Source organism: Gastrolobium bilobum, unplaced genomic scaffold, assembly GCF_033153095.1.
Source record: "Gastrolobium bilobum isolate Gb01-03AN ecotype WA unplaced genomic scaffold, APGP_CSIRO_Gbil_v1 utg5873, whole genome shotgun sequence".
Lineage (NCBI taxonomy): Eukaryota > Viridiplantae > Streptophyta > Magnoliopsida > Fabales > Fabaceae > Gastrolobium > Gastrolobium bilobum.
In genome coordinates, this window is record NW_026898064.1 from 69,653 (window position 1) to 82,426 (window position 12,774).

The following is a 12,774-nucleotide window of genomic DNA, read 5'->3' on the forward strand; positions in this document are numbered from 1 at the left end:
AATTATTTTGAGAAACAAGTATTTTGAGAACCACTCGTGATAAAATATATTAGATGACCGTTTATAAAAGTAAAACTGAGATATCAGAGTTTAATCCAAATTTTATTATATGGCCTGGAATTTTTGCACACCACCTAGTGGCACATATCTGATATCGGTGTGCAAGAAGCTTTCCTTTAGTAGGAAAAGACAAATCCTGATCCAATTTAAACTCTGATTAGATATTTCTATCGCGAAAAAATAAACAAATTATACTAACTGTGTCATATATGCGTACATTATGTAAGTGTAAAACTAATCAACAATAAAATTTTCATAAGAAGCCACTAAGACGGTAGTGGTGAGAAATTTAGATAGATTGTATCAAGTTATGTGTTTAATTTTTATTTATATTAAAAAAATAAAATGTTCATAAAATAATGGTCAATCATAAAATCAATTTTATCTACAAATTTTATTATGATGCTGTTTTCTCTCGTCATACCTTGACATTTTCATTATTTTTTATTATCTTCTTTTTAAATAATTGCTACATTTGAGCATATTTTTTATGCATAGGGCCACCAAGTTTTTGGATAGTCCTTAATGTAAATGAAAGGGTAAAAATAAAAAAGTAAAAAAATACATGAATAAAAAGAAAATAAAAAGTAATCTTGTGAGTGGGAGCATCAAAAAATTTTGGTGCTCCTTGGCATATTAAATATTTTGGCTTCACTTAAACAATCAAAATCTTTTATTTTATTTTCCATTTTTCTAATTAAATATATTTTTTTCCTTCTCTTACAATGATTATTTTATATTTTGGGTTTAATTATCTATAAAAATATATTTTACTGAGACCAATAAAATAAGCCAGAAAATTTTGATGAAGTACTTATATTATTTTTTTAAAATATTACTCTCATGTTAATAGTCTATTAAGCAATCAGAGATTAAATGTGAAACTCACTTTATATTTTTTTATTTTTTCTGTCTTTTATTTTTATTTTTTTGGTAAACTATTTTTTTTTTAATTTGTCAATATATGAGAAATTTTTCATATAATATAAGAGTATATTCTCTTACCTTTTGTATATATTTTTATAAGTTTAATATTTCTTACATTACAGGAGATAAAATTATTTTATATATATATATATATATTTATATATGTAATTTTTTTTTTCACTCTTTTTTTCATATGTTCCACGTGCCCACACTCTTATAGCAGATAAAATTATCTCAGGCATTAAACCTTTTTTTTATCTTATTTTATTTGCTTTCTTTCGTCGTACAGATGACTGAGGCCATGGACGCTGTTTGAAATCCTCTGCTCCTACTTGTTTTTCTGTTGCAGCCCTTTGGTAATGTTTTCTGTTTGTTTGCCGAAAAAATATAATTTGTTGCTCCAATAAATTTTCACTGCAATTTTTTCTTCATAGATGTTGCATTCGAAGCTTATCTTTGATTTTGTGAAAAACAAAACGCATGTCCACACGATACCCCAAATGTTATTTCCTTCTTCCATTTCTAATCCTCTATTTTCTTATAAAACACCCAGATAAGAAATTGTTTAGTTGAAGTCCAATTTTGCTAATTTTGATGGGAAAATAAAATCTTTTTTTTTTTTTTTTGTATGAATTTGCAGATTACGGTTTTGAAGCTTCATAATTTCCATTCATGTATTGGCATTTATGCAGGAATTTTCTCTGGAGAAAAGGAATCATTTTTTGGCTCCCCAAAAAATGGTGCAAGGTGTGACATTGAGCACTCTGGCAACCTGTGGAAAGAGCAGGTTCTGTGGATCATCCCCATCTTGGATGGAACCCTTTGAGCCATTTAAGAGGTCCAAGATAACCTCTATTACTGGCAGACATTTGGTTTGGAATCACTGTGTGCAGAGCTTGTTCCTAATTGGGTACCCTTATGTGGCAAGGCACAGTGATTTTAAGGCTGAAGCAGCATGGATGTTTAGAGGGGGAGAGCAGGGGTTGGATGCAAGTGCTGAGCACAGTGAAAGTGCTAATGAGGATATCTTGATGTTCTTCTTTCAGCTAGACTTGGCCACAAGAGTACAGGTCTGGCTACTTTTACTCTACTGTATGCAGTTAAGTGGTGTAGTGCATGTGCATCTCTCAAAATTATGGAAGAATTCTTAATATTTCATTTGTTTGGAATTTCTGAATATCAGTATGCTTTAAATTTGGAGCAGTATGACATTGCTCAGCAGCTGAGGAACAAACTTACTGAGGTTAGATAAGCCTCCCACTAATCCTATTCTGGTATCCTATATACCAAGCCATGTGAATTATGTTTTCAAGTTTATCTGAAGTAGATTTTATACTTTTCAGTTTCTGTCAGTGATTTTATTTTCTTTTGTATTTTTGTTGGCCCTGAATTGTGTGTACGCTTCTAGTCCCTCTATAACTTGAAGCAGTAGCATGTGTATCAGTGTATGTCTCTTTGTTTATATATATGTCTTCAAGCTATCTAAATTTTGTGGAATTGGAGCATTGAATGACTTGCAGCTTGCCTGATAAATATTGTTTTTGGAAGGTTGAAGAAGAGGTAATCAAGCAACAACAGTCAAAAAGAGGATTGTCTTCGAAAAGTGAAGCTCAAGATAAAGCTCTAAGTATTATACGTCTTCGGTGAGTTTTCTTCATCCTTTGTATCAAGCTGACTTGTTCTCAATGATTAACTGGCTTATTTCATTTATTTCTTCCTCACCCATAATGTGTGGGTTAACTTGAATACTGATAGTGACTAATTCTGTTTCCCTTGCAGTTCAGACCTCCAGAAAGCCATTGAGAATGAGGATTATGCCGTTGCTGCTGAATTACGTGATAAAATTTCCAAACTTGAAGCAGAGTCTTTAGCTGCATCAGCTAAAGCTTTGGCACATGAAAATGCTCAATATGCATTCCGCTTGGGACAGAAAGTCAGGCATAAAATATTTCGTAAGTAGTTGAAACGCCTTCCATTGAATATGACAAATTATTATTAATTGCATTTCAAGTGTGCAATGTGATCTAACAATAACAATGGTACTTCTTGGTTGTACTCTGAAGCTTTTCAATAGCAAAAGTTATGATTATGGAGCTATAATTGCCTAACCCAACTGCCTTGGGGGATTTCAAATCTTTATAATGCAAGCAAAAAGAACCTGACTGGCAACACCTTGTAAATTGGAGTCTTTGATATGGTTGTGGAAGATATGATTTCTTTCTCCCTCCCTACATTTTGATTACTTAATCTTCATTGCAGGCTATAAAGCTGTGATCTGTGGAATGGATCCAGTATGCTGTGAATCAAGTTCATGGATGGAAAATGCACAGGTTAAGAAGTTGTCTCGGGGTTCCACTCAACCGTTTTATCAGGTTTGATTAACTTCAGCATATAAATTGCATTTGCATGAATTATTCTGTTTCTATGAGGATCAAATTTTAATTTTTAGCTAATTATCTTGACTTTCTAAACTGTTCACTTCAATTCTTATTAATTCATTGTCGTTCAACCTGCGGAATAGATCGGCAATGCAAATACTGTGCTGTAATTATTAATTAAGCAATAGCATATTGTGAATGATGTAAGTGCAAGAGAGTTCATCACCAATTGTTGTGTGTCTGTTTTTATAAGGTTGTCTTTGATGATTTCTGTTATCATTTTATAGGCTGCATTAAGGTGGTAGGAGGAACATGTGCTTCTTTAAATTGTTTCTCTTCATACCAAGCAGACATTTTGGATGAGACATCTTTTTCATGATTACTTGCATGCAAGACAACTTGATTGGAAATGTATTTATTGTTTATTGATTTATTGCCAGATCATTTTTATCTTATTCTATTAATAGTTGAATTGGCTTTGATTAAGAATTGTACTACCCTTTAATCAGTTTCCCTTTTTCTAATATCCAGGTTCTTGTTGATGTACATGCTGAACCGAATATACTCGTGGCATATGGTAAAACTGAACTATTTAATTCCTTAGGCTTATGTGTTTACTTACATTGGATTTAATGGTCTTTATTATCTACTCTTTCTTGCTGACAAATATTTTGTTATTTATTTGCTATTGCTTATCTATATATTTAACTTACCAGTGGACCAAGTTTATAACTGCTATGATATACAAGGTTTCTGATGTATGAGTTTCCATAATGTTCTCGGTTTTTTGCAGAAAACAAATAACTTACAGATTGATTTTTCTCTTTTTTGCAGTTCCAGAGGAGAATCTTTTAACCCCTGACCAACCAGACACGGTGAGTAGATCTATCATCTATACTAGAAAGACATGTGTCATGCTATTGTTTCTGTCATTTAATTGGTGCTTTTAACGGTGTCCAGGGAAGGTATGATCATCCCTACATCTCTTTTCTATTCTATGGAATGGATTCAGCTGGAGATTTCATCCCAATTAAGCAACTGCGGGAGAAGTACAACAGACCACGGCACGAAATACCTATTGACCCACCAAATGATGAAGATGGAGGGAAAGCTTAGATTAGTAATGTGAGAGTATATATTCACTGTTTATGTGGCCTTCTGGGGACTGAGAAGTTGAAAATCTTGTGACAAATTATTGAAGGAATGGGTTGATCAGCTTGGCAGGAATCATAAATGACATGAAAGCATTCCTAGTGTTACTTGATGATGATGACGGCTTTTCTATATGGTCACTCCCATATTATATTCTGTTGTAGAAGTTTTCAATATGAGTCTTTATCAGCAGTGAAAGTACTGATAACTGAACCTCGCCTCCATATGTATGTACATAGTTATGGAAAAAATATTACCTCCTATTTCCATCCTGAAATGGGAGAGATTGTGTTTGTAATTTAGCATTTTTTTTTTACGGGTGCAACTAATTGCATTGTGATGATCATCTTAATACCATCTGGAGGATTATCTGAGACACAAAACTGAACAAAAGCAGCAGAACTTGTTTTGCAATAAAAAATGCACATATATTACCTTCACACGGGACGAGTCACCTCCTAGCTAAATTGCATGGGCCTTGAATGTCTTTTGCAATGAGATTACTTTTCCATTTTTTGAGTATTAAGGAGGAACTTTGTAATTTGCACATCAATATTTTTATATCATTTTTGCACTTTTTTTATTGGGAAAATAAAGAGTGTATGTTAGGATGTGTGTTTTTCTTATTTTATTATCTAAAAAGGAAGTAGTATGAGTATGATGTATAAGTAACATTATTGATTAAAAAGTGACTAGTGTCAATTGGAAAGGATAAAATTGTAATGATACTTCATTTTTTTTCAACTGATTATATTTACCTCTTGAATAATAATAATAATAATAATAATAATAATTAACTGTAAATTTTGTGTGTGATTTTTAATTGTATGAATAGCATTACCTAAATCTGTATATGTATTTGCTGGAATTGAACTAAAAATTTAATTTTAAAATTATAATTGAGCCTTTAAATTTTAAAATTCACTTCTGAGGGAGGATAGTAATTTTTCAGAACATATAGAAGATCTTATCTCTAAATAACTTGTTTGGATAATTGGGCGAAGAATTTTAAAAGTTCTTCAGTATTTTAACTAGGTTTTTTTTTTTCTGGCAAGGCAAGTTTTTAACTGGGTATTAATTAATCAAAATGAGGAATCCCACCTTACTAGCTGTAACTTTTGAAATCCCACATCCCTTTGTCCCTGTTTCATGGTAAATGAAATAAGTTTCCCAAACTTTGATTTCCAACTTTCATAGCTTCTTTCATCTCAAATTAATTACAGATGTCCAACATCACCTTAGTATCTTTGATTTTGTTGATTTCTATCTGAATCTTACAAACTTCGATTTTATTATATCTCTCCATCTTCATCTACTCTAGACTTCGTGGTTTTGACTTAACAAATTTTCGTCTTGGATTTTCTACTTGGTTTTTATTTTTGGCAGTTTCATTTGTATTTCCTTCTCAAGTAAGCTATGCCTCTAGCTTGGTTTCATTATTTTATTATCATGTTTCATTGCTAGTGTTATGTTTTATTATTAAGTTCTAAGACAAATAGATTAGGTGATGGTTAATTGGAGTAGAGGACGGTGAAATAGCGTATACAATTGTTACACTCGTGTTGTGTATCCCCAAAGGAAAAAAAAAATATGACACTGTACATGCCATTGTTCAGGTCATGTTCTAGTTTAAGGCCACTCACTCAGCTCCATGCCCACCTTGTGGTCACTGGCCTCCACAATGACCCACTTGCCTCTACTAAGCTTCTTGAGTCCTATGCCCAAATGGGTTGTCTCCAATCATCAAGACTCGTTTTTTATGCTTACCCTTCTCCTGATTCTTTCATGTTTGGGGTTCTCATCAAGTGTTACCTCTGGAACCACTTGTTTGACCAAGTGGTTTCACTTTACCATCATCACATGGGTTCCCAGCTGACCCAGAACTGCAGCTTTCTGTACCCTTCTGTTCTGAGGGCTGCTTCTGGTGCTGGTGACTTGGTTATGGGCAGAAAAGTGCATGGAAGGGTAGTTAAATCCGGGTTTAGCACGGATCATGTTATCGGAACTTCATTGTTGGGTATGTATGGGGAATCATGTTGTTTGAATGATGCTCGGAAGGTGTTTGATGGAATGGTTGAGAGAGATTTGGTTTCCTGGAGTTCCATAATCTCATGTTATGTTGAGAATGGGCAGCCAGGCGAAGGATTGGGAATGTTTCGTTGGATGGTTTCTGAGGGAATTAGACCTGACTCGGTTATATTGCTTAGCATAGCTGAGGCTTGTGCCAAAATTGGTTGTTTGAGGCTAGCTGAATCAGTTCATGGATATGTGATCAGAAAAGACATGGCTGGTGATGCCAGTTTGAATAATTCTCTTATTGTTATGTACAGCCAGTGTGGTTACTTGTGTAGAGCAGAAGGGCTCTTTGAAAACCTGATTGATCGAAGTACTGCTTGTTGGACTTCCATGATTTCATCCTATAATCAAAACGGGTGCTTTGAAGAAGCAATTGGTGCTTTTATTCAGATGCAGGAGTCAGAAGTAGAACCCAATGCAGTGACAATGATTAGTGTTCTGTATTCCTGCACTAGATTAGGCTTGCTAAAAGAGGGAAAGTCAGTTCATTGCTTTATTTTAAGGAAAGAAATGGATGCTGCTGATCTTGATCTAGGGCCTGCACTAATAGATTTCTATGCTGCATGTTGGAAAATAAGCATTTGTGAAAAACTTCTTCATTTAATTGGAAACAGCAATGTTGTATCATGGAACAGGCTCATATCATTTTATGCTCGGGAGGGTTTGAACGAGGAGGCCATGGTACTCTTTGCACATATGTTTGCAAAAGGGCTAATGCCAGACTCATTTAGCTTAGCAAGTTCTATTTCTGCAACTGCAAGTGCTGGCTCAATACAATTCGGACAGCAGATACACGGCCATGTCATGAAAAGAGGCTTCATGGACGAATTTGTTCAGAACTCCTTGATGGATATGTATTCAAAATGCGGTTTTGTTGATTTGGCATACACAATTTTTGACAAGATTATGCAGAAAAGCATTGTGACATGGAACTGTATGATTTGTGGGTTTTCTCAGAATGGCATTTCAGTAGAAGCACTCAACCTATTTGATGAGATGTACTTCAATTCTCTGGAGATTAATGAAGTAACCTTCTTAAGTGCAATTCAAGCTTGCTCCAATTTGGGTTACCTTGAGAAGGGAAAATGGATTCACCATAAAATCATTGTATCTGGTGTACAGAAGGATCTTTATATTGACACAGCTCTGGTTGACATGTATTCCAAGTGTGGAGACCTTCAAACAGCCCAAGGAGTTTTTGATAGCATGCCAGAGAAAAGTGTGGTGTCATGGAGTGCCATGATTGCTGCTTATGGCATACATGGTCAATTAACTGCTGCCATCTCACTCTTCACTGAAATGGTAGAGTCAGATATTAAACCAAACGAAGTAACCTTCATGAATATCTTATCTGCCTGCAGGCATGCCAGATCAGTGGAGGAAGGGAAATCATATTTTAACTCAATGAAGGATTATGGCATAGTGCCCAATATAGAACATTTTGCCTCTATAGTTGATCTTCTAAGCCGTGCTGGGGATATCAATGGAGCATATACAATAATTAAATCAATGTGTCTGCCTATAGATTCTAGCATATGGGGTGCTCTTCTGAATGGATGTCGAATACATGGGAAGATGGACTTGATTAAAAACATATATAAAGAACTTGGGGAAATAAATACAGATGATACAGGGTACTATACTTTGTTATCTAACATATATGCTGAAGGAGGAAACTGGTATGAATCCAGAAAGGTGAGATCAAAGATGGAAGGAATGGGCCTAAAGAAGGTCCCTGGGTGCAGTACAATTGAAATTGATAGGAAAATATACAGATTTGGAGCTGGAGATACTTCTGAATGGCTAATGAAAGAAATTTACATGTTTTTAGAAAATTTTCAAAGTTTGGCACAAGAACAAGGATGTGATGTAGAATTCTATAGTGCAATGTATGGTACTGGTATGTTTTTTGAGGATTATAGTGTTTATAGCTTGCAGAAAGATAGTCATGTGATGTGAGTTACAAATCTCCTAGTAAATTACAGCCATTATGTGAAAGTTGATAATAAGATCAAAGATTAATAATAGGTGTAAAACTTTTTAAATCTTTCATTAATTTTTTTTTTTATATCTTTAAGAAGATAATTTTAATTTTAATCAATTTTAAATATTTTCTTGTTATTTTGAAAAATTAAAGATAATCATAGAAAACCTGACTAACATTGAACTTTTGGAGCATTTATGTTGTCTTTTTCATAAGATTAAATTTCCATTATAAAAAATTAATTTTAGGTGCTCTTTTTAAATATTAAGAAATTAAATAGAAATTCGATGGTAATTAAATAAATTAGTAAAATAATTTATTTAAATTTAAAAAATACTCAGAATTTTTAGGCTATTACGTTGAAAATGACTCGTATAAACCCAAACTAGATATTATGCGGCGTCTGGCTTTCAGCAGAAATTGCTGGGGCAGTTAAAACTTGCAACAATGCCGAAGTCCGAGCCAATACATAAAATGAGATTAACGTGTTATAAGCGAGATAAAATTATTTTTTATAATAAAGAAAAAAAAATATTTCTACAGTTAATCCAGATAAGTTATCTGCATTTGTTTCCAAAACGATGTCGTTTTGAGATTAAGAGATTAGAAAATTATAATTATAAAGACTATAATAACCCTGAAATAAATTAAAATTACAAATATGCTATGATTTTCGTCTCAAAACGACGTCGTATTGGACTTACTGCAGATTTATTAACTGCAGAAAAAGCGAACTCAATAAATAAAAATGTACGGAACTGATATTGAATTTTTTTTTCTCTTCTCTTTACATAATCTCATACACTTTTATGTGTATAAAAAGATAAAATTAGCATACCAAAAAAAGAAAAAAAAGATAAAATTAACTCTTACAAGAAACAATAATTCCATAAAAAATTCTTCTAAAACAAAACATGTTTTGCACGCCGACGCAATTATATCAAAGTGATAATTTATTGAGTTGAAGTAGAAGATGGAATTATATATATATATATATATATATATATATATATATATATATATATATATATATATATATTAATAGATTAGCTTTGAAGCTTTCATCATTAAGTCACTTTAAGGCGCATGTTCAAAAGAGATGTTGCCAAGAAACAATTGAGCTCAATGCCGTTTTTTAATCAAATAGGCATGAAACCCTTTTCTTCTGTTGTAAATATATATGTTAGCTAGATTACTCTCGTGCACGCCGTGATTAAGTGCCTAATTGTAAGTTGATTCTTCATTCATCGTATTGAACAACGTCAACCCTTGTTCCCAACACAACAATTATATATGGAAATCCACAACATCACATTTCTATCAATCTGAAGGTAGCCAAGTTGTCCCTCTCATAAAACTCTTAAGCCATTTTTTGTGGGTCGTAGACTTAGCTCTAATAACCTGTTGGCAATGCACTCTCTCTGTCCCCACTAAAGGAAGTGTATTGGATTAGGATTTTAAAAGACTTTTTTTGAGCTAAAAAATCTTACAGATTTTAAAAGACATTTTAGAATTGGAGAGACTTTATAGATTTTTTTAAAAGACTTTTTTTACAATCAAGATTTCATAGGATTAGATTTTAAAGAATTTTAATAGACTTCATAAAATTTGAAAGGACAATATGGATTTATAATATTTTAAAAAACTATATGAATTTTTAACAAATATTCAAAATTACAAGAGTCAATAAAAATAAATAACAAAGAAATGCAATGATATTAATAAATAAAAAATTTAAACTTAACAACGGGTTGAAAATTATCTCAAAAATTACTAAGCAACAACTCTCCACATATCAATAAAATCTAATATAATTTTTAACAAACATTCAAAATTACTAAGCAACAGCTCTCCACATATCTAGAGCTATACTAGTCCTCTAAGCATTAGCATCTTCTCGTTCCTGCTCTTGGGTTTGACCAACGGGTTAAAAATTATCTTCTTCATTAACTGGTGATACTGAAGATGAAGATGCATCTATTGATTCAATTGGAAATTCATCTGTACGACATTCTTTGCGAAGAAAGTTGTGTAGTGCTACACATGCTAACACAAGCTCTGCTTGTTTCAAATAGAAATGGAGGTGCTGACTTAAAAATTGTGAATCGTGATTTAAAAATGTCAAATATCCTTTCAATTACATTTCTCAATGATGCATAACGAAGATTGAACAATTCATTTGCATTTTGAGGGTCATTACCATGACCTGTAAAATCTTGTAGATGATATCGCACACCTCGAAATGGAGCTAAAAATTGACGTCGATTGGGAAATCCACAATCCACAAGAAAATATATAATATCGTGAATTATATATATATATATATATATATATATATATATATATATATATATATATATATATATATGGACAAAAATAAAAAGAAGAAAATAAAATCCCACGTGAATAACTCAAATAATTCAATAAAAATACAACCAATAAATAGTTCAACCAAATTATAACCCAAATACTATAACCAAAATAGTTCAACCAAATTATATCCCAAATATTTCAACCAAATAACAACCAAAATAACATAAAAGAATATTAATCACCCTAGCTTGAAATTTATACAAGAAAAGCGCTCTTCTAATGACATGCTCAAGAACAAGTCCTTCTTTGCTTTAGTATTAAGCAAATCAACTGCCAAGAATCGAGTCTTATCCTCCAAATTTGGAATCTCTTTTATAGCATTCCAAATATTACCTTCTCTTTTTCTATCTCTTTCTCTTTCCTCCATTAGTTTAGACACTTTTTCCAAATTGCTAGCAATAGTCCCAATGCCAATTGAAAGATTTTCTAGAACTTTAGCTTGATTTTTGGTCCCAACTGAGGTAGAATCCCCTTCATATTCAGATCTACTTCGCTTACTGTGACTTTTTTCTTCAGTGTGAATCTCTGAATCTAAAGTGAAATGAGATGGTTGACTACATTGGTAGGATGATAGAGAATGGTCGAGTGGTTCATAGTGATTTGGTGTTATGAAGGCATCGTTGATAGGATCATACACAAAGTCTTCTATCCTGGAATCCCTATTTTCTTCTCCAAGAGTTGTAGCATCGGTATCATTAGTGCCTAATGCAATGGAACCATTCCCAGTAGCAGTTGCACCACCAAAGACAATCTTCAATTCTTCATAATCAATTGCACTCTTTTCACTAAGCTTGTCGTGACTTGGATGAGACTGGAAAATAACAAAAATTTTCTATGTTAATATGTTACAAAGAATGTAATGTACTAATTTAGTAAGCTACTAAAATACCTTCAAGTAATCTTCCCATACTTCATCACTAGCAGTGAACGTCTTTGTAACTGCGTCCCACCCAAAGCCAGAGTTGTTACGCATAAGCGTCGACATTTTGTTATATTGGTTCTTCAACCACTTTAGCCTACTCAAGTAATGATTATAAGTTTTAGGAAACCTAGACTTTGCATTAAGATGATGAAGTATCACTCCTTCTACATTTTGTTTGCTAAGTGATCCGTTAGCATCACGCAATCCATTGTTGATAGCATCCACCAAGAGGTGCAACAATTCATTAGTATCATTCATGGTCCAAGATTCATAGTTCTCTTTCTCTTTGCCCTTTCCTTTCTTAATTCCTTGGTGTGAATCCCCCATATACTATAATAAGATTAGAACTAGACAATAATTAAATATTTTTAAATGAGATTAATATCAACACAATTTAAAAACATGTTTATTCAAATGAGTAAACCAAACTAACGTTAGATAGTTCAATCAACAAAAAAAAAAAAACTGATACTAATGATTAGGAATCAAAACCTGTGATTTAACGTTTATTTTTTGCAGGATCAAACAATTTTTTGTGATTGATTAAAAAATTTATATATTATTAACGTTAAAACAATTTTTTTTGTGATTGGATCAAACATATTTAACGTTTTATATTATAGTGATTGGATCAAACATTAACGTTAAATATGTCAAACAATTTTTATTTCTGGATTTTTAAATTAATAAACGTTAACCATTAAATATGTTTAAACATTAGTGCCCAAAAAATCAAAACCTGTAAACATGTTTAACGTTAACGTTAACTTTAAAAATTGTTTAAATAATTATAGTGTATAATATGTAAAATTATGTGTGTAAACAATTTTTTGCAGGATCAAACATGTTTAACGTTTATTCAAAAGAACCATTACTTTATGGTAGGAATCAAAACCTAAAAG

General features: G+C 32.4%; 3 protein-coding genes across 3 annotated transcripts; 2 read left to right on the forward strand and 1 right to left on the reverse strand.

The window, feature by feature from the left end:
- Positions 1-1,227: 1,227 nt before the first annotated feature.
- On the forward strand, positions 1,228-4,857 carry LOC133312521 (clp protease adapter protein ClpF, chloroplastic). Its single transcript, XM_061513735.1, has 9 exons — positions 1,228-1,343; positions 1,680-2,057; positions 2,171-2,230; positions 2,536-2,630; positions 2,767-2,939; positions 3,247-3,359; positions 3,897-3,942; positions 4,200-4,240; positions 4,326-4,857. Exons 2-9 carry the CDS (start codon positions 1,725-1,727, stop codon positions 4,479-4,481), a joined length of 1,017 nt encoding a protein of 338 aa, XP_061369719.1. The 5' UTR covers positions 1,228-1,343; positions 1,680-1,724; the 3' UTR covers positions 4,482-4,857.
- Positions 4,858-6,107: 1,250 nt separating this feature from the next.
- On the forward strand, positions 6,108-8,552 carry LOC133312512 (putative pentatricopeptide repeat-containing protein At1g69350, mitochondrial). Its single transcript, XM_061513725.1, has one exon. The coding sequence runs from the start codon at positions 6,108-6,110 to the stop codon at positions 8,550-8,552; it is 2,445 nt and encodes an 814-aa protein (XP_061369709.1).
- A 2,576-nt stretch (positions 8,553-11,128) lies between these two features.
- LOC133312513 (uncharacterized protein At2g29880-like) lies at positions 11,129-12,199 on the reverse strand. Its single transcript, XM_061513726.1, has 2 exons — positions 11,840-12,199; positions 11,129-11,761 (listed from the first exon to the last, which is right to left on the reverse strand). Exons 1-2 carry the CDS (start codon positions 12,197-12,199, stop codon positions 11,129-11,131), a joined length of 993 nt encoding a protein of 330 aa, XP_061369710.1.
- Positions 12,200-12,774: the final 575 nt, after the last annotated feature.

Excerpts from the sequence above, each read along its gene's own strand:
- LOC133312512 (XM_061513725.1), top strand. The coding sequence starts at position 6,108 with ATGACACTGTACATGCCATTGTTCAGGTCATGTTCTAGTTTAAGGCCA.
- LOC133312521 (XM_061513735.1), top strand. The coding sequence starts at position 1,725 with ATGGTGCAAGGTGTGACATTGAGCACTCTGGCAACCTGTGGAAAGAGC. Across the intron at positions 2,058-2,170 it reads ACTTGGCCACAAGAGTACAG|TATGCTTTAAATTTGGAGCA; the intron begins GTCTGGCTACTT and ends TCTGAATATCAG. Across the intron at positions 2,940-3,246 it reads AGTCAGGCATAAAATATTTC|GCTATAAAGCTGTGATCTGT; the intron begins GTAAGTAGTTGA and ends TCTTCATTGCAG.
- LOC133312513 (XM_061513726.1), bottom strand. The coding sequence starts at position 12,199 with ATGGGGGATTCACACCAAGGAATTAAGAAAGGAAAGGGCAAAGAGAAA. Across the intron at positions 11,762-11,839 it reads TATGGGAAGATTACTTGAAG|TCTCATCCAAGTCACGACAA; the intron begins GTATTTTAGTAG and ends GTTATTTTCCAG.